Consider the following 23,171-nt stretch of genomic DNA (forward strand, 5'->3'; position numbering starts at 1 on the left):
TCCCCATAGTACTGCCCCAGAAAGAGCTGATACTAGAGATCACCATGCTATCCCCATAGTACCACCCCAGAAAGAGCTGATACTAGAGGACACCATGCTATCCCCATAGTACCACCCCAGAAAGAGCTTATACTAGAGGACACCATGCTGTCCCCATAGTACTGCCCCAGAAAGAGCTGATACTAGAGGTCACAATGCTATCACCATAGTACTGCCCCAGAAAGAGCTTATACTAGAGGTCACCATGCTATCCCCATAGTACTGCCCCAGAAAGAGCTGATACTAGAGGTCACCATGCTATCCCCATAGTACTGCCCCAGAAAGAGCTGATACTAGAGGACACCATGCTATCCCCATAGTACTGCCCCAGAAAGAGCTTATACTAGAGGTCACCATGCTATCCCCATAGTACTGCCCCAGAAAGAGCTGATATTAGAGGGCACCATGCTATCCCCATAGTACTGCCCCAGAAAGAGCTGATACTAGAGGGCACCATGCTATCCCCATAGTACTGCCCCAGAAAGAGCTGATACAAGAGATAACCATGCTATCCCCATAGTACTGCCCCAGAAAGAGCTGATATTAGAGGGCACCATGCTATCCCCATAGTACTGCCCCAGATAGAGCTGATACTAGAGGGCACCATGCTATCCCGATAGTACTGCCCCAGAAAGAGCTTATACTAGAGGGCACCATGCTATCCCCATAGTACCACCCCAGAAAGAGCTGATACTAGAGGTCACCATGCTATCCCCATAGTACTGCCCCAGAGAGAGCTGATACTAGAGGGCACCATGCTATCCCCATAGTACTGCCCCAGAAAGAGCTGATACTAGAGGGCACCATGCTATCCCCATAGTACCACCCCAGAAAGAGCTGATACTAGAGGTCACCATGCTATCCCCATAGTACTGCCCCAGATAGAGCTGATACTAGAGGGCACCATGCTATCCCCATAGTACTGCCCCAGAAAGAGCTTATACTAGAGGGCACCATGCTATCCCCATAGTACCACCCCAGAAAGAGATGATACTAGAGGTCACCATGCTATCCCCATAGTACTGCCCCAGATAGAGCTGATACTAGAGGGCACCATGCTATCCCCATAGTACCACCCCAGAAAGAGCTTATACTAGAGGACACCATGCTATCCCCATAGTACTGCCCCAGAAAGAGCTGATACAAGAGATAACCATGCTATCCCCATAGTACTGCCCCAGAAAGAGCTTATACTAGAGGGCACCATGCTATCCCCATAGTACCACCCCAGAAAGAGCTGATACTAGAGGTCACCATGCTATCCCCATATTACTGCCCCAGAAAGAGCTGATACTAGAGGTCACCATGCTATCCCCATAGTACTGCCCCAGAAAGAGCTGATACTAGAGGACACCATGCTATCCCCATAGTACTGCCCCAGAAAGAGCTGATACTAGAGGACACCATGCTATCCCCATAGTACTGCCCCAGAAAGAGCTGATACTAGAGGACACCATGCTATCCCCATAGTACTGCCCCAGAAAGAGCTGATACTAGAGGACACCATGCTATCCCCATAGTACTGCCCCAGAAAGAGCTGATACTAGAGGACACCATGCTATCCCCATAGTACTGCCCCAGAAAGAGCTGATACTAGAGGGCACCATGCTATCCCCATAGTACTGCCCCAGAAAGAGCTTATACTAGAGATCACCATGCTATCCCCATAGTACTGCCCCAGAAAGAGCTTATACTAGAGATCACCATGCTATCCCCATAGTACTGCCCCAGAAAGAGCTGATACTAGAGGGGACCATGCTATCCCCATAGTACTGCCCCAGATAAAGCTGATACTAGAGGACACCATGCTATCCCATAGTACTGCCCCAGAAAGAGCTTATACTAGAGATCACCATGCTATCCCCATAGTACTGCCCCAGAAAGAGCTGATACTAGAGGTCACCATGCTATCCCCATAGTACTGCCCCAGAAAGAGCTGATACTAGAGGGCACCATGCTATCCCCATAGTACTGCCCCAGAAAGAGCTTATACTAGAGGACACCATGCTACCCCCATAGTACTGCCCCAGAAAGAGCTGATACTAGAGGTCACCATGCTACCCCCATAGTACTGCCCCAGATAGAGCTGATACAAGAGGACACCATGCTATCCCCATAGTACTGCCCCAGAAAGAGCTGATACTAGAGGGCACCATGCTGTCCCCATAGTACTGCCCCAGAAAGAGCTGATACTAGAGGACACCATGCTATCCCCATAGTACTGCCCCAGAAAGAGCTGATACTAGAGGACACCATGCTATCCCCATAGTACTGCCCCAGAAAGAGCTGATACTAGAGGGCACCATGCTATCCCCATAGTACTGCCCCAGAAAGAGCTGATACTAGAGGACACCATGCTATCCCCATAGTACTGCCCCAGAAAGAGCTGATACTAGAGGACACCATGCTATCCCCATAGTACTGCCCCAGAAAGAGCTTATACTAGAGGGCACCATGCTATCCCCATAGTACTGCCCCAGAAAGAGCTGATACTAGAGGACACCATGCTATCCCCATAGTACTGCCCCAGAAAGAGCTGATACTAGAGGACACCATGCTATCCCCATAGTACTGCCCCAGAAAGAGCTGATACTAGAGTTCACCATGCTATCCCCATAGTACTGCCCCAGAAAGAGCTGATACTAGAGTTCACCATGCTATCCCCATAGTACCACCCCAGAAAGAGCTGATACTAGAGGACACCATGCTATCCCCATAGTACCACCCCAGAAATAGCTTATACTAAAGGACACCATGCTGTCCCCATAGTACTGCCCCAGAAAGAGCTGATACTAGAGGTCACCATGCTATCACCATAGTACTGCCCCAGAAAGAGCTTATACTAGAGGTCACCATGCTATCCCCATAGTACTGCCCCAGAAAGAGCTGATACTAGAGGACACCATGCTATCCCCATAGTACTGCCCCAGAAAGAGCTTATACTAGAGGTCACCATGCTATCCCCATAGTACTGCCCCAGAAAGAGCTGATACTAGAGGGCACCATGCTATCCCCATAGTACTGCCCCAGAAAGAGCTGATACTAGAGGGCACCATGCTATCCCCATAGTACTGCCCCAGAAAGAGCTGATACAAGAGATAACCATGCTATCCCGATAGTACTGCCCCAGAAAGAGCTTATACTAGAGGGCACCATGCTATCCCCATAGTACCACCCCAGAAAGAGCTGATACTACACGTCACCATGCTATCCCCATAGTACTGCCCCAGATAGAGCTGATACTAGAGGGCACCATGCTATCCCCATAGTACTGCCCCAGAAAGAGCTGATACTAGAGGGCACCATGCTATCCCCATAGTACTGCCCCAGAAAGAGCTTATACTAGAGGGCACCATGCTATCCCCATAGTACCACCCCAGAAAGAGCTGATACTAGAGGTCACCATGCTATCCCCATAGTACTGCCCCAGAAAGAGCTGATACTAGAGGATACCATGCTATCCCCATAGTACTGCCCTAGAAAGAGCTTATACTAGAGATCACCATGCTATCCCCATAGTACTGCCCTAGAAAGAACTGATACTAGAGATCACCATGCTATCCCCATAGTACTGCCCCAGAAAGAGCTGATACTAGAGGTCACCATGCTATCCCCATAGTACTGCCCCAGAAAGAGCTTATACTAGAGGACACCATGCTATCCCCATAGTACTGCCCCAGAAAGAGCTGATACTAGAGGGCACCATGCTATCCCCATAGTACTGCCCCAGAAAGAGCTGATACTAGAGGACACCATGCTATCCCCATAGTACTGCCCCAGAAAGAGCTGATACTAGAGGACACCATGCTATCCCCATAGTACTGCCCCAGAAAGAGCTGATACTAGAGGGCACCATGCTATCCCCATAGTACTGCCCCAGAAAGAGCTTATACTAGAGATCACCATGCTATCCCCATAGTACTGCCCCAGAAAGAGCTGATACTAGAGGTCACCATGCTATCCCCATAGTACTGCCCCAGAAAGAGATTATACTAGAGGACACCATGCTATCCCCATAGTACTGCCCCAGATAGAGCTGATACAAGAGAACACCATGCTATCCCCATAGTACTGCCCCAGAAAGAGCTGATACTAGAGGGCACCATGCTGTCCCCATAGTACTGCCCCAGAAAGAGCTGATACTAGAGGACACCATGCTATCCCCATAGTACTGCCCCAGAAAGAGCTGATACTAGAGGACACCATGCTATCCCCATAGTACTGCCCCAGAAAGAGCTGATACTAGAGGGCACCATGCTATCCCCATAGTACTGCCCCAGAAAGAGCTGATACTAGAGATCACCATGCTATCCCCATAGTACTGCCCCAGAAAGAGCTTATACTAGAGGTCACCATGCTATCCCCATAGTACTGCCCCAGAAAGAGCTTATACTAGAGGTCACCATGCTATCCCCATAGTACTGCCCCAGAAAGAGCTGATACTAGAGGGCACCATGCTATCCCCATAGTACTGCCCCAGAAAGAGCTTATACTAGAGGTCACCATGCTATCCCCATAGTACTGCCCCAGAAAGAGCTTATACTAGAGGTCACCATGCTGTCCCCATAGTACTGCCCCAGAAAGAGCTGATACTAGAGATCACCATGCTATCCCCATAGTACTGCCCCAGAAAGAGCTTATACTAGAGGTCACCATGCTATCCCCATAGTACTGCCCCAGAAAGAGCTGATACTAGAGGACACCATGCTATCCCCATAGTACTGCCCCAGAAAGAGCTTATACTAGAGGACACCATGCTATCCCCATAGTACTGCCCCAGAAAGAGCTTATACTAGAGGGCACCATGCTATCCCCATAGTACTGCCCCAGAAAGAGCTGATACTAGAGGACACCATGCTATCCTCATAGTACTGCCCCAGAAAGAGCTGATACTAGAGGGCACCATGCTGTCCCCATAGTACTGCCCCAGAAAGAGCTGATACTAGAGGGCACCATGCTATCCCCATAGTACTGCCCCAGAAAGAGCTGATACTAGAGATCACCATGCTATCCCCATAGTACTGCCCCAGAAAGAGCTGATACTAGAGGACACCATGCTATCCCCATAGTACTGCCCCAGAAAGAGCTGATACTAGAGGACACCATGCTATCCCCATAGTACTGCCCCAGAAAGAGCTGATACTAGAGGACACCATGCTATCCCCATAGTACTGCCCCAGAAAGAGCTGATACTAGAGATCACCATGCTATCCCCATAGTACTGCCCCAGATAGAGCTGATACTAGAGATCACCATGCTATCCCCATAGTACTGCCCCAGAAAGAGCTGATACTAGAGGACACCATGCTATCCCCATAGTACTGCCCCAGAAAGAGCTGATACTAGAGGACACCATGCTATCCCCATAGTACTGCCCCAGAAAGAGCTGATACTAGAGGACACCATGCTATCCCCATAGTACTGCCCCAGAAAGAGCTGATACTAGAGATCACCATGCTATCCCCATAGTACTGCCCCAGAAAGAGCTGATACTAGAGATCACCATGCTATCCCCATAGTACTGCCCCAGAAAGAGCTTATACTAGAGGACACCATGCTATCCCCATAGTACTGCCCCAGAAAGAGCTTATACTAGAGGGCACCATGCTATCCCCATAGTACTGCCCCAGAAAGAGCTGATACTAGAGGACACCATGCTATCCTCATAGTACTGCCCCAGAAAGAGCTGATACTAGAGGGCACCATGCTGTCCCCATAGTACTGCCCCAGAAAGAGCTGATACTAGAGGGCACCATGCTATCCCCATAGTACTGCCCCAGAAAGAGCTGATACTAGAGATCACCATGCTATCCCCATAGTACTGCCCCAGAAAGAGCTGATACTAGAGGACACCATGCTATCCCCATAGTACTGCCCCAGAAAGAGCTGATACTAGAGGACACCATGCTATCCCCATAGTACTGCCCCAGAAAGAGCTGATACTAGAGGACACCATGCTATCCCCATAGTACTGCCCCAGAAAGAGCTGATACTAGAGATCACCATGCTATCCCCATAGTACTGCCCCAGATAGAGCTGATACTAGAGATCACCATGCTATCCCCATAGTACTGCCCCAGAAAGAGCTGATACTAGAGGACACCATGCTATCCCCATAGTACTGCCCCAGAAAGAGCTGATACTAGAGGACACCATGCTATCCCCATAGTACTGCCCCAGAAAGAGCTGATACTAGAGGACACCATGCTATCCCCATAGTACTGCCCCAGAAAGAGCTGATACTAGAGGTCACCATGCTATCCCCATAGTACTGCCCCAGATAGAGCTGATACTAGAGATCACCATGCTATCCCCATAGTACTGCCCCAGAAAGAGCTGATACTAGAGGACACCATGCTATCCCCATAGTACTGCCCTAGAAAGAGCTGATACTAGAGGTCACCATGCTATCCCCATAGTACTGCCCCAGAAAGAGCTGATATTAGAGGTCACCATGCTATCCCCATAGTACTGCCCCAGAAAGAGCTGATACAAGAGGACACCATGCTATCCCCATAGTACTGCCCTAGAAAGAGCTGATACTAGATGACACCATGCTATCCCCATAGTACTGCCCCAGAAAGAGCTGATACTAGAGGACACCATGCTATCCCCATATTACTGCCCTAGAAAGAGCTGATACTAGAGATCACCATGCTATCCCCATAGTACTGCCCCAGAAAGAGCTGATACTAGAGGTCACCATGCTATCCCCATAGTACTGCCCCAGAAAGAGCTGATACTAGAGGGCACCATGCTATCCCCATAGTACTGCCCCAGAAAGAGCTGATACTAGAGGGCACCATGCTATCCCCATAGTACTGCCTCAGAAAGAGCTGATACAAGAGGACACCATGCTATCCCCATAGTACTGCCCCAGAAAGAGCTGATACTAGAGGTCACCATGCTATCCCCATAGTACTGCCCCAGAAAGAGCTTATACTAGAGGACACCATGCTATCCCCATAGTACTGCCCCAGAAAGAGCTGATACTAGAGGACACCATGCTATCCCCATAGTACTGCCCCAGAAAGAGCTGATACTAGAGGACACCATGCTATCCTGATAGTACTGCCCCAGAAAGAGCTGATACTAGAGGGCACCATGCTATCCCCATAGTACCACCCCAGAAAGAGCTGATACTAGAGGACACCATGCTGTCCCCATAGTACTGCCCCAGAAAGAGCTTATACTAGAGGTCACCATGCTATCCCCATAGTACTGCCCCAGAAAGAGCTTATACTAGAGGTCACCATGCTATCCCCATAGTACTGCCCCAGAAAGAGCTGATACTAGAGGACACCATGCTGTCCCCATAGTACTGCCCCAGAAAGAGCTGATACTAGAGGACACTATGCTATCCCCATAGTACTGCCCCAGAAAGAGCTGATACTAGAGGGCACCATGCTATCCCCATAGTACTGCCCCAGAAAGAGCTGATACTAGAGGACACCATGCTATCCCCATAGTACTGCCCCAGAAAGAGCTGATACTAGAGGACACCATGCTATCCCCATAGTACCACCCCAGAAAGAGCCGATACTAGAGATCACCATGCTATCCCCATAGTACTGCCCCAGAAAGAGCTGATACTAGAGGACACCATGCTATCCCCATAGTACTGCCCCAGAAAGAGCTGATACTAGAGGACACCATGCTATCCCCATAGTACTGCCCCAGAAAGAGCTGATACTAGAGGACACCATGCTGTCCCCATAGTACTGCCCCAGAAAGAGCTGATACAAGAGATAACCATGCTATCCCCATAGTACTTCCCCAGAAAGAGCTGATACTAGAGGTCACCATGCTATCCCCATAGTACTGCCCCAGAAAGAGCTGATACTAGAGGACACCATGCTATCCCCATAGTACTGCCCCAGAAAGAGCTTATACTAGAGGACACCATGCTATCCCCATAGTACTGCCCCAGAAAGAGCTGATACTAGAGGACACCATGCTATCCCCATAGTACTGCCCCAGAAAGAGCTTATACTAGAGGACACCATGCTATCCCCATAGTACTGCCCCAGAAAGAGCTGATACTAGAGGTCACCATGCTATCCCCATAGTACTGCCCCAGAAAGAGCTGATACTAGAGGACACCATGCTATCCCCATAGTACTGCCCCAGAAAGAGCTTATACTAGAGGTCACCATGCTATCCCCATAGTACTGCCCTAGAAAGTGCTTATACTAGAGGACACCATGCTATCCCCATAGTACTGCCCCAGAAAGAGCTGACACTAGAGGACACCATGCTATCCCCATAGTACTGCCCCAGAAAGAGCTTATACTAGAGGTCACCATGCTATCCCCATAGTACTGCCCCAGAAAGAGCTTATACTAGAGGACACCATGCTATCCCCATAGTACTGCCCCAGAAAGAGCTGATACTAAAGGTCACCATGCTATCCCCATAGTACTGCCCCAGAAAGAGCTGATACTAGAGGTCACCATGCTATCCCCATAGTACTGCCCCAGAAAGAGCTGATACTAGAGGTCACCATGCTATCCCCATAGTACCACCCCAGAAAGAGCTGATACAAGAGGACACCATGCTATCCCCATAGTACTGCCCCAGAAAGAGCTGATACTAGAGGTCACCATGCTATCCCCATAGTACTGCCCCAGATAGAGCTGATACTAGAGATCACCATGCTATCCCCATAGTACTGCCCCAGAAAGAGCTTATACTAGAGGGCACCATGCTGTCCCCATAGTACTGCCCCAGAAAGAGCTGATACAAGAGGACACCATGCTATCCCCATAGTACTACCCCAGAAAGAGCTGATACTAGAGGGGACCATGCTATCCCCATAGTACTGCCCCAGAAAGAGCTTATACTAGAGGACACCATGCTATCCCCATAGTACGTCCCCAGAAAGAGCTGATACTAGAGGTCACCATGCTATCCCCATAGTACTGCCCCAGAAAGAGCTGATACTAGAGGACACCATGCTATCCCCATAGTACTGCCCCAGAAAGAGCTGATACAAGAGGACACCATGCTATCCCCATAGTACTACCCCAGAAAGAGCTGTTACTAGAGGACACCATGCTATCCCCATAGTACCACCCCAGAAAGAGCTGATACTAGAGGGGACCATGCTATCCCCATAGTACTGCCCCAGAAAGAGCTTATACTAGAGGGCACCATGCTATCCCCATAGTACTGCCCCAGAAAGAGCTGATACTAGAGGACACCATGCTATCCCCATAGTACTGCCCCAGAAAGAGCTGATACTAGAGGACACCATGCTATCCCCATAGTACTGCCCCAGAAAGAGCTTATACTAGAGGGCACCATGCTATCCCCATAGTACTGCCCCAGAAAGAGCTGATACTAGAGGACACCATGCTATCCCCATAGTACTGCCCCAGAAAGAGCTGATACTAGAGGACACCATGCTATCCCCATAGTACTGCCCCAGAAAGAGCTTATACTAGAGGTCACCATGCTATCCCCATAGTACTGCCCCAGAAAGAGCTTATACTAGAGGTCACCATGCTATCCCCATAGTACTGCCCCAGAAAGAGCTGATACTAGAGGACACCATGCTATCCCCATAGTACTGCCCCAGAAAGAGCTGATACTAGAGGTCACCATGCTATCCCCATAGTACTGCCCCAGAAAGAGCTGATACTAGAGGTCACCATGCTATCCCCATAGTACTGCCCTAGAAAGAGCTTATACTAGAGGACACCATGCTATCCCCATAGTACTGCCCCAGAAAGAGCTGATACTAGAGGACACCATGCTATCCCCATAGTACTGCCCCAGATAGAGCTGATACTAGAGGGCACCATGCTATCCCCATAGTACTGCCCCAGAAAGAGCTGATACTAGAAGACACCATGCTATCGCCATAGTACTGCCCCAGAAAGAGCTGATACTAGAGGACACCATGCTATCCCCATAGTACTGCGCCAGAAAGAGCTGATACTAGAGGACACCATGCTATCCCCATAGTACTGCCCCAGAAAGAGCTGATACTAGAGGTCACCATGCTATCCCCATAGTACTGCCCTAGAAAGAGCTTATACTAGAGGGCACCATGCTATCCCCATAGTACTGCCCCAGATAGAGCTGATACAAGAGGACACCATGCTATCCCCATAGTACTGCCCCAGAAAGAGCCGATACTAGAGGACACCATGCTATCCCCATAGTACTGCCCCAGAAAGAGCTGATACTAGAGGACACCATGCTACCCCCATAGTACTGCCCCAGAAAGAGCTGATACTAGAGGGCACCATGCTATCCCCATAGTACTGCCCCAGAAAGAGCTGATACTAGAGGGCACCATGCTATCCCCATAGTACTGCCCCAGAAAGAGCTGATATTAGAGGACACCATGCTATCCCCATAGTACTGCCCCAGAAAGAGCTGATATTAGAGGACACCATGCTATCCCCATAGTACTGCCCCAGAAAGAGCTGATACTAGAGGACACCATGCTGTCCCCATAGTACTGCCCCAGAAAGAACTGATATTAGAGGACACCATGCTATCCCCATAGTACTGCCCCAGAAAGAGCTTATACTAGAGGACACCATGCTATCCCCATAGTACTGCCCTAGAAAGAGCTTATACTAGAGGACACCATGCTATCCCCATAGTACTGCCCTAGAAAGAGCTGATACTAGAGGTCACCATGCTATCCCCATAGTACCACCCCAGAAAGAGCTGATACTAGAGGTCACCATGCTATCCCTATAGTACCACCCCAGAAAGAGCTGATACAAGAGGACACCATGCTATCCCCATAGTACTGCCCTAGAAAGAGCTGATACTAGAGGACACCATGCTATCCCCATAGTACTGCCCCAGAAAGAGTTTATACTAGAGGACACCATGCTATCCCCATAGTACTGCCCTAGAAAGAACTGATACTAGAGATCACCATGCTATCCCCATAGTACTGCCCCAGAAAGAGCTTATACTAGAGATCGCCATGCTATCCCCATAGTACTGCCCCAGAAAGAGCTGATACTAGAGATCACCATGCTATCCCCATAGTACTGCCCCAGAAATAGCTGATACTAGAGATCACCATGCTATCCCCATAGTACTGCCCCAGAAAGAGCTTATACTAGAGGACACCATGCTATCCCCATAGTACTGCCCCAGAAAGAGCTGATACTAGAGGGCACCATGCTATCCCCATAGTACTGCCCCAGAAAGAGCTTATACTAGAGGACACCATGCTATCCCCATAGTACTGCCCCAGAAAGAGCTGATACTAGAGGACACCATGCTATCCCCATAGTACTGCCCCAGAAAGAGCTGATACTAGAGGACACCATGCTATCCCCATAGTACTGCCCCAGAAAGAGCTGATACGAGAGATCACCATGCTATCCCCATAGTACTGCCCCAGAAAGAGCTGATACTAGAGATCACCATGCTATCCCCATAGTACTGCCCCAGAAAGAGCTGATACTAGAGATCACCATGCTATCCCCATAGTACTGCCCCAGAAAGAGCTGATACTAGAGGGCACCATGCTATCCCCATAGTACTGCCCCAGAAAGAGCTGATACTAGAGGACACCATGCTATCCCCATAGTACTGCCCCAGAAAGAGTTTATACTAGAGGACACCATGCTATCCCCTTAGTACTGCCCTAGAAAGAGCTGATACTAGAGGACACCATGCTATCCCCATAGTACTGCCCCAGAAAGAGCTGATACTAGAGGACACCATGCTATCCCCATAGTACTGCCCCAGAAAGAGCTGATACTAGAGATCACCATGCTATCCCCATAGTACTGCCCCAGAAAGAGCTGATACTAGAGATCACCATGCTATCCCCATAGTACTGCCCCAGATAGAGCTGATACTAGAGGACACCATGCTATCCCCATAGTACTGCCCCAGAAAGAGCTGATACTAGAGGACACCATGCTATCCCCATAGTACTGCCCCAGAAAGAGCTGATACTAGAGGGCACCATGCTATCCCCATAGTACTGCCCCAGAAAGAGCTGATACTAGAGGACACCATGCTATCCCCATAGTACTGCCGCAGAAAGAGTTTATACTAGAGGACACCATGCTATCCCCTTAGTACTGCCCTAGAAAGAGCTGATACTAGAGGACACCATGCTATCCCCATAGTACTGCCCCAGAAAGAGCTGATACTAGAGGACACCATGCTATCCCCATAGTACTGCCCCAGAAAGAGCTGATACTAGAGATCACCATGCTATCCTCATAGTACTGCCCCAGAAAGAGCTGATACTAGAGATCACCATGCTATCCCCATAGTACTGCCCCAGAAAGAGCTGATACTAGAGGACACCATGCTATCCCCATAGTACTGCCCCAGAAAGAGCTTATACTAGAGGACACCATGCTATCCCCATAGTACTGCCCCAGAAAGAGCTGATACTAGAGGTCACCATGCTATCCCCATAGTACTGCCCCAGAAGGAGCTGATACTAGAGGACACCATGCTATCCCCATAGTACTGCCCCAGAAAGAGCTGATACTAGAGGTCACCATGCTATCCCCATAGTACTGCCCTAGAAAGAACTGATACTAGAGATCACCATGCTATCCCCATAGTACTGCCCTAGAAAGAGCTTATACTAGAGGGCACCATGATATCCCCATAGTACTGCCCCAGAAAGAACTTATACTAGAGGGCACCATGCTATCCCCATAGTACTGCCCCAGAAAGAGCTGATACTAGAGGACACCATGCTATCCCCATAGTACTGCCCCAGAAAGAGCTGATACTAGAGATCACCATGCTATCCCCATAGTACTGCCCCAGAAAGAGCTTATACTAGAGGACACCATGCTATCCCCATAGTACTGCCCCAGAAAGAGCTTATACTAGAGGTCACCATGCTATCCCCATAGTACTGCCCCAGAAAGAGCTGATACTAGAGATCACCATGCTATCCCCATAGTACTGCCCCAGAAAGAGCTGATACTAGAGGTCACCATGCTATCCCCATAGTACTGCCCCAGAAAGAGCTGATACTAGAGGTCACCATGCTATCCCCATAGTACTGCCCCAGAAAGAGCTGATACTAGAGGACACCATGCTATCCCCATAGTACTGCCCTAGAAAGAGCTTATACTAGAGGGCACCATGATATCCCCATAGTACTGCCCCAGAAAGAGCTGATACTAGAGGACACCATGCTATCCCCATAGTACTGCCCCAGAAAGAGCTTATACTAGAGGACACCATGCTATCCCCATAGTACTGCCCCAGAAAGAGCTGAAACTAGAGGTCACCATGCTATCCCCATAGTACTGCCCCAGAAAGAACTTATACTAGAGGGCACCATGCTATCCCCATAGTACTGCCCCAGAAAGAGCTGATACTAGAGGACACCATGCTATCCCCATAGTACTGCCCCAGAAAGAGCTTATACTAGAGGTCACCATGCTATCCCCATAGTACTGCCCCAGAAAGAGCTGATACTAGAGATCACCATGCTATCCCCATAGTACTGCCCTAGAAAGAGCTTATACTAGAGGACACCATGCTGTCCCCATAGTACTGCCCCAGAAAAGGCTGATACTAGAGGACACCATGCTATCCCCATAGTACTGCCCCAGATAGAGCTGATACTAGAGGGCACCATGCTATCCCCATAGTACTGCCCCAGAAAAGGCTGATACTAGAGGACACCATGCTATCCCCATAGTACTGCCCCAGAAAGAGCCAATACTAGATGATACTCATCTCTACAGACAGAAGAGACTTGGTTTGAGATAACAACTTAAGAAAAGTCGCTGATAATTCTTCCTTTGTTTTCTGTAGAACGAGAAGGATGAAGAGTTGACGACTAAGGGTTTCATGAATCTGGTAAGTGGTAGTCCGAGGGGAGGGCTCCTTGTTATCTACTTTTCCAGTGCCTCTTTGAAGCTTACATTTTCCTGGCATTGGTTTGGTGAGACCTTAAACTCATAGATGGTGTTTTGCTTGTCTGTGGAGCCACTATGCTGCTTGTCTTCAGTGGTGGACCTGGAGCCACCATGCTGCTTCTCTTCAGTGGTTGATCTGGAGCCACCATGCTGCTTGTCTTCAGTGGTGGACCTACAGCCACCATGCTGCTTCTCTTCAGTGGTGGACCTAGAGCCACCATGCTGTTTCTCTTCAGTGATGGACCTAGAGCCACCATGCTGCTTCTCTTCAGTGGTGGACCTAGAGCCACCATGCTGTTTCTCTTCAGTGACGGACCTAGAGCCACCATGCTGTTTCTCTTCAGTGATGGACCTAGAGCTACCATGCTGCTTGTCTTCAGTGGTGGACCTAGAGCCACCATGCTGCTTCTCTTCAGTGATGGACCTAGAGCCACCATGCTGCTTCTCTTCAGTGATGGACCTAGAGCTACCATGCTGTTTCTCTTCAGTGATGGACCTAGAGCCACCATGCTGCTTCTCTTCAGTGATGGACCTAGAGCCACCATGCTGCTTCTCTTCAGTGGTGGATCTGGAGCCACTGTGCTGTTTCTCTTCAGTGATGAACCTAGAGCCACCGTGCGGCTTCTCTTCAGTGATGGATCTGACCTTCTGCTTTCTCCAGGCTTGGAATGATATTAGACTGACCTGGGACCCGAAGCAATATAATGGCATTGAGACCCTGAGGATACCCTCTGCGGAGGTGTGGAAGCCAGATATCGTCCTCATGAACAAGTGAGTATGTGGATGACGTAGGCCATGGTGATGGAGGTTCTGCAGCCCCTTGGCTCCACTATCTCCTCATCTTTCTCCATTTTGGCAGCAATGACGGTGAGTTTGAAGTTGCGTTAGAGGTGGAAGTCCTGGTTAACTGGAAGGGGAATGTGACGTGGTACCCGCCATCCCTGTATCACAGCAGCTGCAGCATTGAGGTGAGGGCACCATGGGCAGCTCTTACCATACCAGCTCCTCAGGCCTCCACCCATGACTTTCCCCATGGTTCTTCTCCTCATTTAGGTGGAGTACTTTCCCTTTGACTGGCAGAACTGCAGCATGGTGTTCCGGTCTCAGACGTACGGAGCGGATGAGATCACGCTGGCACATCCCCGAGATTCTCAGGGAAGGCAAATAACCCAAGTGGTCATCTTCCCAAACACCTTCACAGGTGAGAACATGGTCCTGGTGAGCGCGGGCCCCGTGGGTCTATAGACCGAGGCTGATACGACTTGTATGCCTGCAGAGAACAGTCAGTGGGAAATCCGCCATCGATCCTCTCGGAAGAACACGCTCCCCACAGACCCAACCTATGAAGACATCACCTTCTACCTGGTGATTCGCCGGAAACCCTTGTTCTACATCGTCAACATCATCGTCCCCTGTGTCCTCATTACCATCCTCGCCATCTTTGTGTTTTATCTGCCCCCGGATGCAGGTAACCAACCGAAACGAGTGATGAGGAGGGGTAGACAGGCTGGAGGATAGAGGGATATAGACTAGGGCAGTATTAGGGCAGTATATGTATTAGGGTGGTATATACAGACATAGTGTGGTGCTAGGGCAGTATATACAGACATGGTATTACAAGGGCGGTATATACAGACATAGTGTGGTACTAGGGCGGTATATACAGACATAGTGCGGTACTAGGGTAGTATATACAGACATGGCAGTATAAGGGCGGTATATACAGACATAGTGTGGTGCTAGGGCGGTATATACAGACATAGTGCGTTAGTAGGGCGGTATATACAGACATAGTGCGGTACTAGGGTGGTATATACAGACATGGCAGTATTAGGGTGGTATATACAGGCAGTGCGGTACTAGGGCGGTATATACAGACATAGTGCAGCACTAGGGTAGTATATGCAGTCATGGCAGTACAAGGGCGGTATATACAGACATAGTGCGGTACTAGGGCGGTATATACAGACATAGTGCGTTACTATTATTATTTATTATTATAGCACCATTTATTCCATGGCGCTTTACAAGTGAAAGAGGGTATATGTACAACAATCATTAACAGTACAAGACAGACTGGTATAGGAGGAGAGAGGACCCTGCCCGCGAGGGCTCACAGTCTACAGGAGGAGAGAGGACCCTGCCCGCGAGGGCTCACAGTCTACAGGAGGAGAGAGGACCCTGCCCGCGAGGGCTCACAGTCTATAGGGAATGGGTGATGGTACAGTAGGTGAGGACAGAGCTGGTTGCGCAGTGGTCTACTGGACTGAGGGTTATTGTAGGTTGTAGGCTTGTTGGAAGAGGTGGGTCTTGAGGTTCCTCTTGAAGCTTTCCACGGTAGGGAAGAGTCTGATATGCTGAGGTAGAGCGTTCTAGAGTATGGGGGAGGCACAGGAGAAATCTTGTACGCGATTGTGGGAAGAGGAGATAAGAGAGGAGTAGAGAAGGAGATCTTGTGAGGATCTGAGGTTGCGTGCAGGTACGTACCGGGAGACTAGGTCACAGATGTAAGGAGGAGACAGGTTGTGCATGGCTTTGTATGTCATGGTTAATGTTTTGAACTGGAGTCGTTGGGTGATGGGAAGCCAGTGAAGGGATTGGCAGAGTGGCGAGGCTGGGGAATAGCGGGGGGAGAGGTAGCTTAAGCACGAGTTTAGGATAGATTGGAGGGGTGCAAGAGTGTTGGAAGGGAGGCCAGAGAGCAGGAGGTTGCAGTAGTCGAGGCCATGCATGATGCATGCACTAATGTTTTTGCTGATTCTTGGTTAAGGAAAGCACGGATCCGGGAGATATTTTTGAGTTGTAGTCTGCATGAGGTGAAGAGGGCTTGGATGTGTGGCTTGAAGGATAGAGCAGAGTCGAGGGTTACTCCAAGGCAACGAGCTTGTGAGACTGGGGAGAGTGAGCAACCATCGAGTTTGATGGAGAGGCTTGTTGGAGGAGATGAGTGAGGAGGAGGAAAGACAATGAACTCTGTTTTGTCCATGTTAAGTTTTAGGAATTGCGCAGAGAAGAAGGATGAAATAGCAGAGAGACATTGTGGGATTCTGGTTAGTAGAGAGGTAATGTCAGGTCCAGAGAGGTAGATCTGTGTGTCATCGGCATAGAGATGATACTGGAAGCCGTGGGACTCTATGAGCTGTCCCAGGCCGAAGGTGTAGATGGAGAACAGCAGGGGTCCAAGAACTGAGCCTTGGGGGACACCGACAGATAGGGGGCGAGATGAGGAAGTGGTGTGAGAATGGGAGACGCTGAAAGTTCGGTCGGTTAGGTATGAGGAGATCCAAGATAGGGCCAAGTCTGTGATGCCCAGAGATGAGAGAATCTGTAGTAGGAGGGAATGGTCTAGTGTGTCGAAGGCAGAGGACAGGTCCAGGAGGAGGAGGACAGAGTAGTGTCGCTTGGCTTTGGCGGTTAGTAGATCATTGGTGACTTTGGTTAGGGCAGTTTCAGTAGAGTGATGTGGTCGGAAGCCAGATTGTAGCCGGTCAAAGAGGGAGCAGGGGGAGAGGTATGAGGACAATTCAAGATGGACATGCTGTTCCAGTAGTTTTGAGGCATAGGGGAGAAGGGATATGGGGCGATAGTTTGACACAGAGGATGTGTGGCGCCCTGGACAAGCCAGGGGCCACAGAGCACAACACCCTACACACCCCACACTCCCAGCAGGCACACCGAAGTCAGACACAAAACCCTTGTTGCCTTCCTCCAGGGGCTGATGTTCACACCAGTGGGTGGGCCAGGCGGTTGGTCCCGCCCACCGAGGAGTTCACAGTCCTGGAGGCGGGAAAAGCAGACAGTCTAGTTTGGACAGTGAAAGTGGAAGGAGGAAAAGTGTGGTAGTAGAGCAACTGACTGACAGCGTCCGGGTGTGTGGCCCGGACAGACAGCAAGGTTGGCAGACGGTGGTGACCGTCTGCAGGAGTGGCCTATCGGAGTTACCGTAAGGACCATGGACGGGCGGTGGCCCAGCGGTACCGGACCGGTACACGAAGAGAAGCCAGCACCATCTGGCAGGGGCTTGCGGACCCCGGCAAGGCTAGGAGTCGCCGTGAATTTGCCGAATCCGTTAGTGAAGGGGACCTCCTGGGTTTCCAAACAACTAAGTCCCGACAGAAGGCAATAGTCCAACCAGAATAGGGAAACACCGCGACCGCCAAGGCAACCGTTTCTCAGGGCCAGAGCCTGCGGGCAAGAAGGGGGCTCCTCCAGCCCACATCCAAGCTGGGGAGCGGGTTACCGGTGGGGACCCATCGGAACCAACAACCATACACAGGTGCAGGGAAAGGCAGTCACCATCAACCTGCCGGGAGCAACAACACCGCAGCCGTCTGTGGGACCCGTCCATCCAGCCGAACTGTGTCTTCATCATTGGGCCGAGTGAGTGCCAACGTGCCGTGCGGCACAGCGCTGCCCCCGCGACCCTGCACCTCACCAGGCCCCGTAACCCGCCTGCCATCCATCCCTACCCCATCACCGGGCCCCGGGACAACCAACCCCCTACCCACAGAGGAGAACTAACAACAAAGCTGCTCCCTGTCACCGCGCCCGGGATCCCCGTCCAGAGCAGCGGTGGTGTAACCAAAATCACCACAACCGTGGGTGGTGTCACGGACAATAACCAAACATCCCCACAATCAAATCCCATCCCTTTTCACTCACGGGCGAGGAGCGCCGCTCGAGTCCCCGGGATCCGGCCCACCCGCTCGAACCACCACTGAGCAGCGGCAGCCGCAGCAGCGGCCGGACCCGAGCAGTGGGAGAGCGCGGCGTCCCCTCTTCCGCCCGCGACAACTTGGCGTCACGAACAGGATCCTACCGCTCTGCCATTGGGTAGAGGTGCGCCTTGTTATTGCCGGAGGTGTCCGGCTGAAAATTTGCAGAAGCCGCCATCTTTGGCGCGAAGAATTCCCGCTCGAGCGTCTCCTCGAGTAGTGGAGGCGCGAAGGCCAAAACCCCACCCCGATAGAGGAGGAGCAGGAAAGAGACTAAGGGGGACGGAAACAAGATATCTGCGCCCGACGGAGCCGCTGGAAGGGCGGCGGACGCACCCGCGGAAGCACCCGCAGATGGGAACAGGCCTGCCCAAGTCCCGGCCGTGTTGGCGGGGGGGCGCCGCGGCCCCAGCTCTCGCTCAGGTGATGCCGTTTTCCTTGCCCTATGTGCCCGGAGCTGCCTGGCTACCGCAGTATGATGGGAAACCTGATGCCTTGCAGGTTTTCCGGAAGAAGCTTAGTCCGCTACTGGAACTGTACCCCCTGACTGATAAGCGACGTGCAGCACTATTGCTGGGGCAGCTAACCGGCGCGGCTGAGCAGGAGGCGGAGACCTGGGCCGAGGGGGACTGGTCCTCTGTAGCCACCATCTTTTAGAAGCTGCAGACTGCGTTTGAGACCCGTACCGAGGCGGAGTTGCGGATGCAGTTCTATCAATGCTGGCAATGGCCCGCAGATAGCATTCGGGACTATGCCCTGCGCCTGCAAACCGCACTCCGCACACTGAAGCGGATGGACACCATCAACAGTGTGGACAGTAACAAAATGTTAAGTGAGCAGTTTGTGCAGGGGATGAGGTCCTCCGAGGACCGCAAACAGCTTCAGCTGTGGGCCCTGGAACACCCTGATGTGGACTTTGCCGTATTAAAGGAACGGGCCATCAAAGCTTTGCAACCCGCCGCACTTGAAGCTCCTGAGCCAGCCCCGTGGCCGGTGGAGACTGCTCCCGTCGTGGTGGCCCCTACCCCATCAGCACCTCCAGTGCCTGCCACCCCAAACGGAATGATGGAAGAGCTTGCAGCTCAAGTTCGCCGCATGGATGAGGACCTCGCTAAGATCCTCGCCGCACTGCAGCCTCCGACCAGATCCCAGGCCCCGGTGAAGATGCAGCTCGCCGTCAGCCCTGAGGACGTTCCCTGGATGCAGCGGAGAAGGGCTAATGATCCGCGGAATAGACCCCTGATCTGTTACAAGTGCAGCAAACCCGGCCATTACTTCCGACAGTTCCCGTTAAACGAGCAACCCCTGGGGCCACGGGCCAATCCTCAGGAGTAGAACCCCATGGCCCCCCAGACTGGCGGGACTGGTATATCGGGGCCCGGCCCATCATCCCTGTGGCTGTGGACGGCATACCGGTGATGGCTCTCCTGGACACTGGATCACAGGTAACCACTATACCATACACACTGTATCAACGGTATTGGGGAAAAGACGAGCTGGCTCCCCCAGATGCCAGTATGACACTGATTGCTGCTGATGGACTCCCATTGACCCAAGTGGGATACAAACAAGTGGCCATGACTGTGGGGTCGAGCTGAACTGCAACACCAGGGTATGATTGTGATCATGAATGAACCCAGTGATCATAACCCGAAGGTAGTGCTAGGGACCAACGTGATGGAGCACTGTATAAGTGACGTGCTGACCCTGCTGCAGCAGCTGGCCGCCACGGCGGCGGGGAGCCGACAGAGAGCCGTGCAGCGTGAGATCCGAGCCTTAATGTACCGCCAGCATGTGAACTCGACAGGAGGAGAGATTGGTGGGGTGAGAGTGATGGATGTGGCCCCTTTGATTGTGCCTCCCAGGAGCGAGATCATGATTTGGTGTAGGGCAGCGGTAGGGCCCCAGGGGCGTGACTACCCCGCCATGATAGAGCCCATGCCCTCTGAACACTGGCCCACAGTAATGGCCGCCCGAGGGGTGGTGGATGTAAAGAAGCGGAGAGTGCCCGTGAGGGTGCTGAACTGCGGGGAGGAAGAAGTCAGGCTTCCCCGGTACGCTACCCTTGCCAAGCTGTTCACCCTGGATCCCCACACCATCCACGAGGCCAGTTCCCCAACCTCACCACCTGCTGCCAGCACTCACCCATCCGAAGGGGAGTTAGATGAGTGGTGTCGACAACTACACGTAGGCACGGACGATACCCCTGCACATTACAAAGAATGGGTGTACAGGGTGGTACGGGAGTATGAGCAGGTTTTTAGCAAACATCCCCTAGACTTTGGGCAGATTAAAGGGGTTCAACACCATATCCCCACCGGTGAGCATCCCCCTATCAAAGAGAGGTACAGGCCTATTCCCCCTGCGCATTACCAGTGTGGCAAAGATATGTTGAGGAACATGAAGGAGGCAGGGGTTATTAGGGACAGTTGTAGTCCCTGGGCCGCCCCGTTGGTACTGGTTAAGAAGAAGGATGGCACCATGCGGATGTGTGTGGATTACCGGAAAATTAACCAGATAACACATTACCCTCTGCCCCGCATTGAGGAATCTCTGGCTGCGCTGAGAACCGCTAATTACTTTTCCACCCTCGACCTCACCAGTGGGTACTGGCAGGTGGCTGTGGCACCAGAAGACCGGGAGAAGACTGCATTTGCTACCCCTATGGGACTCTGTGAATTTAATAGCATGCCGTTTGGGTTGTGCAATGCCCCTGGGACCTTCCAACGGCTGATGGAATGCTGTCAGGGGCATCTAAACTTTGAGACCGTCCTGCTGTACTTAGATGATGTGATCGTGTACTCCCAAACGTATGAGGCCCACCTGGAGCACCTAGCCGAGGTGTTCGCGTCCCTTGCCAAATATGGGATGAAGTTGAAGCCCTCCAAGTGTCATCTGCTGAAACCCAAAGTGCAGTACCTAGGGCATGTGGTCGGTGCAGAAGGTGTCGCCCCTGACCCTGAGAAAATCACCGCCATTCAGGACTGGCCGAGGCCAACCACAGTGAGGGAGGTGAGGCAGTTCCTGGGCCTGGTAGGGTATTACCGTCGCTTCATCAAGGGGTACACGAAGATGGCTGCCCCCATGCAAGACCTCCTCGTGGGACAGACTAAAGGTGGTAGACCCCTGGGAGCCCCATTGGTGTGGGAGGACAGGCATGAGGAATCCTTCCGTCAGCTGAGAGCGGCCTTGACCGGAGAAGAGATCCTAGCATACCCTGATTACAACCATCCCTTCATCCTTTACACTGATGCCAGCAATGTAGGCTTAGGGGCAGTCCTATCCCAGGTCCAAGACGGGAAAGAAAAGGTGATTGCGTATGCTAGCCGAAGGCTTCGACCAACTGAAAGGAACCCCGAGAACTACAGCTCTTTTAAGCTTGAACTCCTGGCGCTGGTGTAGGCTATCACCGAGTGGTTCCGCCATTACCTGGCAGCGGCTAAGTTCACCGCCTTCACTGATAAGAACCCGCTAACTCACCTGGACACCGCCAAGCTGGGCGCGTTGGAACAGCGGTGGGTGGCTAGGCTAGCCAACTACGATTTCACCATCAAGTACAGGGCCAACCGTGCCAATGTTAATGCCGATGCGCTCTCTCGGATGCCCCACTTGTTGGATGAAGGGCCTGAGGATGACTACCTCGAAGAGATTAAGCTGCCTGCATTTCATCAGCCACCGACTGAGAAGGTCCATGTCTATCAACAACGGGTAAACCTGGACCCGCTACCCAGCCAGGAGTGGCAAGAAGCTCAGGATCAGGCAAGATCTTGGTGGAACAGGGCGCGGCTGGAATGGACCCTGCCGCCCCTGCTGAAGCCCAATGACTGTGGCGAGAGCGGACCCGGCTGTGTCTACACCAAGGGAAATTGTACCGTGAGCTGATTAACCCGAAGACTCATGAGAAAATCCGCCAGTTGGTGATTCCCCAGGCTAACGTGCCCACCGTCCTACAAGCATACCATGATGGTGCTGGACACTTCGGATGGAAGAAGCTGGAAATGCTGTTAAGAGAGTGGTTCTATTGGAGTGGAATGCGGGAATCTGTAGAGGCCTGGTGCCGAGAGTGTGGCCCTTGCACGCTGAGAAGGAAGGACGAGGCCAGCCAGAAGGCGCCCGTACACCCGATTGTTACACATCAACCGCTGTAGCTGGTCGCCCTGGACCATGTAAAGCTCACCCCCAGCCGAAGTGGGTACACCTACGCTCTAACCATCGTAGACCACTACTCAAGGTTCATGGTGGTTGTCCCAGTCAAAGACCTAACTGGCCGTACCGCCGCTAGAGCATTCCAGGCTTATTTCTGCCGGCCGCATGGATACCCTGAGAAGGTGCTTACTGACCAAGGCCCAGCCTTTGAAGCGGAGGTTTTCCATGAATTCTGTCAGTTGTACGGCTGCAAGAAGATCCGGACCATGCCTTACTATGCCCAAACTAACGGCATGTGTGAAAAGATGAACCACTTGGTCCTGGGTCTCCTCAAAGCGTTGCCCCTAGAAGAGCGGAACCTGTGGCCGGAGAAGCTACCTGA

General features: G+C 51.6%; 1 protein-coding gene across 1 annotated transcript in view; it reads left to right on the forward strand.

The window, feature by feature from the left end:
• Positions 1-23,171, forward strand: part of CHRNB1 (cholinergic receptor nicotinic beta 1 subunit) — a 149,660-nt gene that overhangs the window by 57,960 nt on the left and 68,529 nt on the right. The window contains exons 3-7 of the mRNA XM_075331918.1: positions 13,825-13,869; positions 14,590-14,699; positions 14,788-14,896; positions 14,982-15,129; positions 15,205-15,396. Of these exons, the coding sequence (XP_075188033.1) occupies positions 13,825-13,869; positions 14,590-14,699; positions 14,788-14,896; positions 14,982-15,129; positions 15,205-15,396 (604 nt within the window). The remainder of the gene's footprint in view (positions 1-13,824; positions 13,870-14,589; positions 14,700-14,787; positions 14,897-14,981; positions 15,130-15,204; positions 15,397-23,171) is intronic.

This window comes from Anomaloglossus baeobatrachus, unplaced genomic scaffold, assembly GCF_048569485.1.
Source record: "Anomaloglossus baeobatrachus isolate aAnoBae1 unplaced genomic scaffold, aAnoBae1.hap1 Scaffold_105, whole genome shotgun sequence".
NCBI classification, from domain to species: Eukaryota; Metazoa; Chordata; class Amphibia; order Anura; family Aromobatidae; genus Anomaloglossus; species Anomaloglossus baeobatrachus.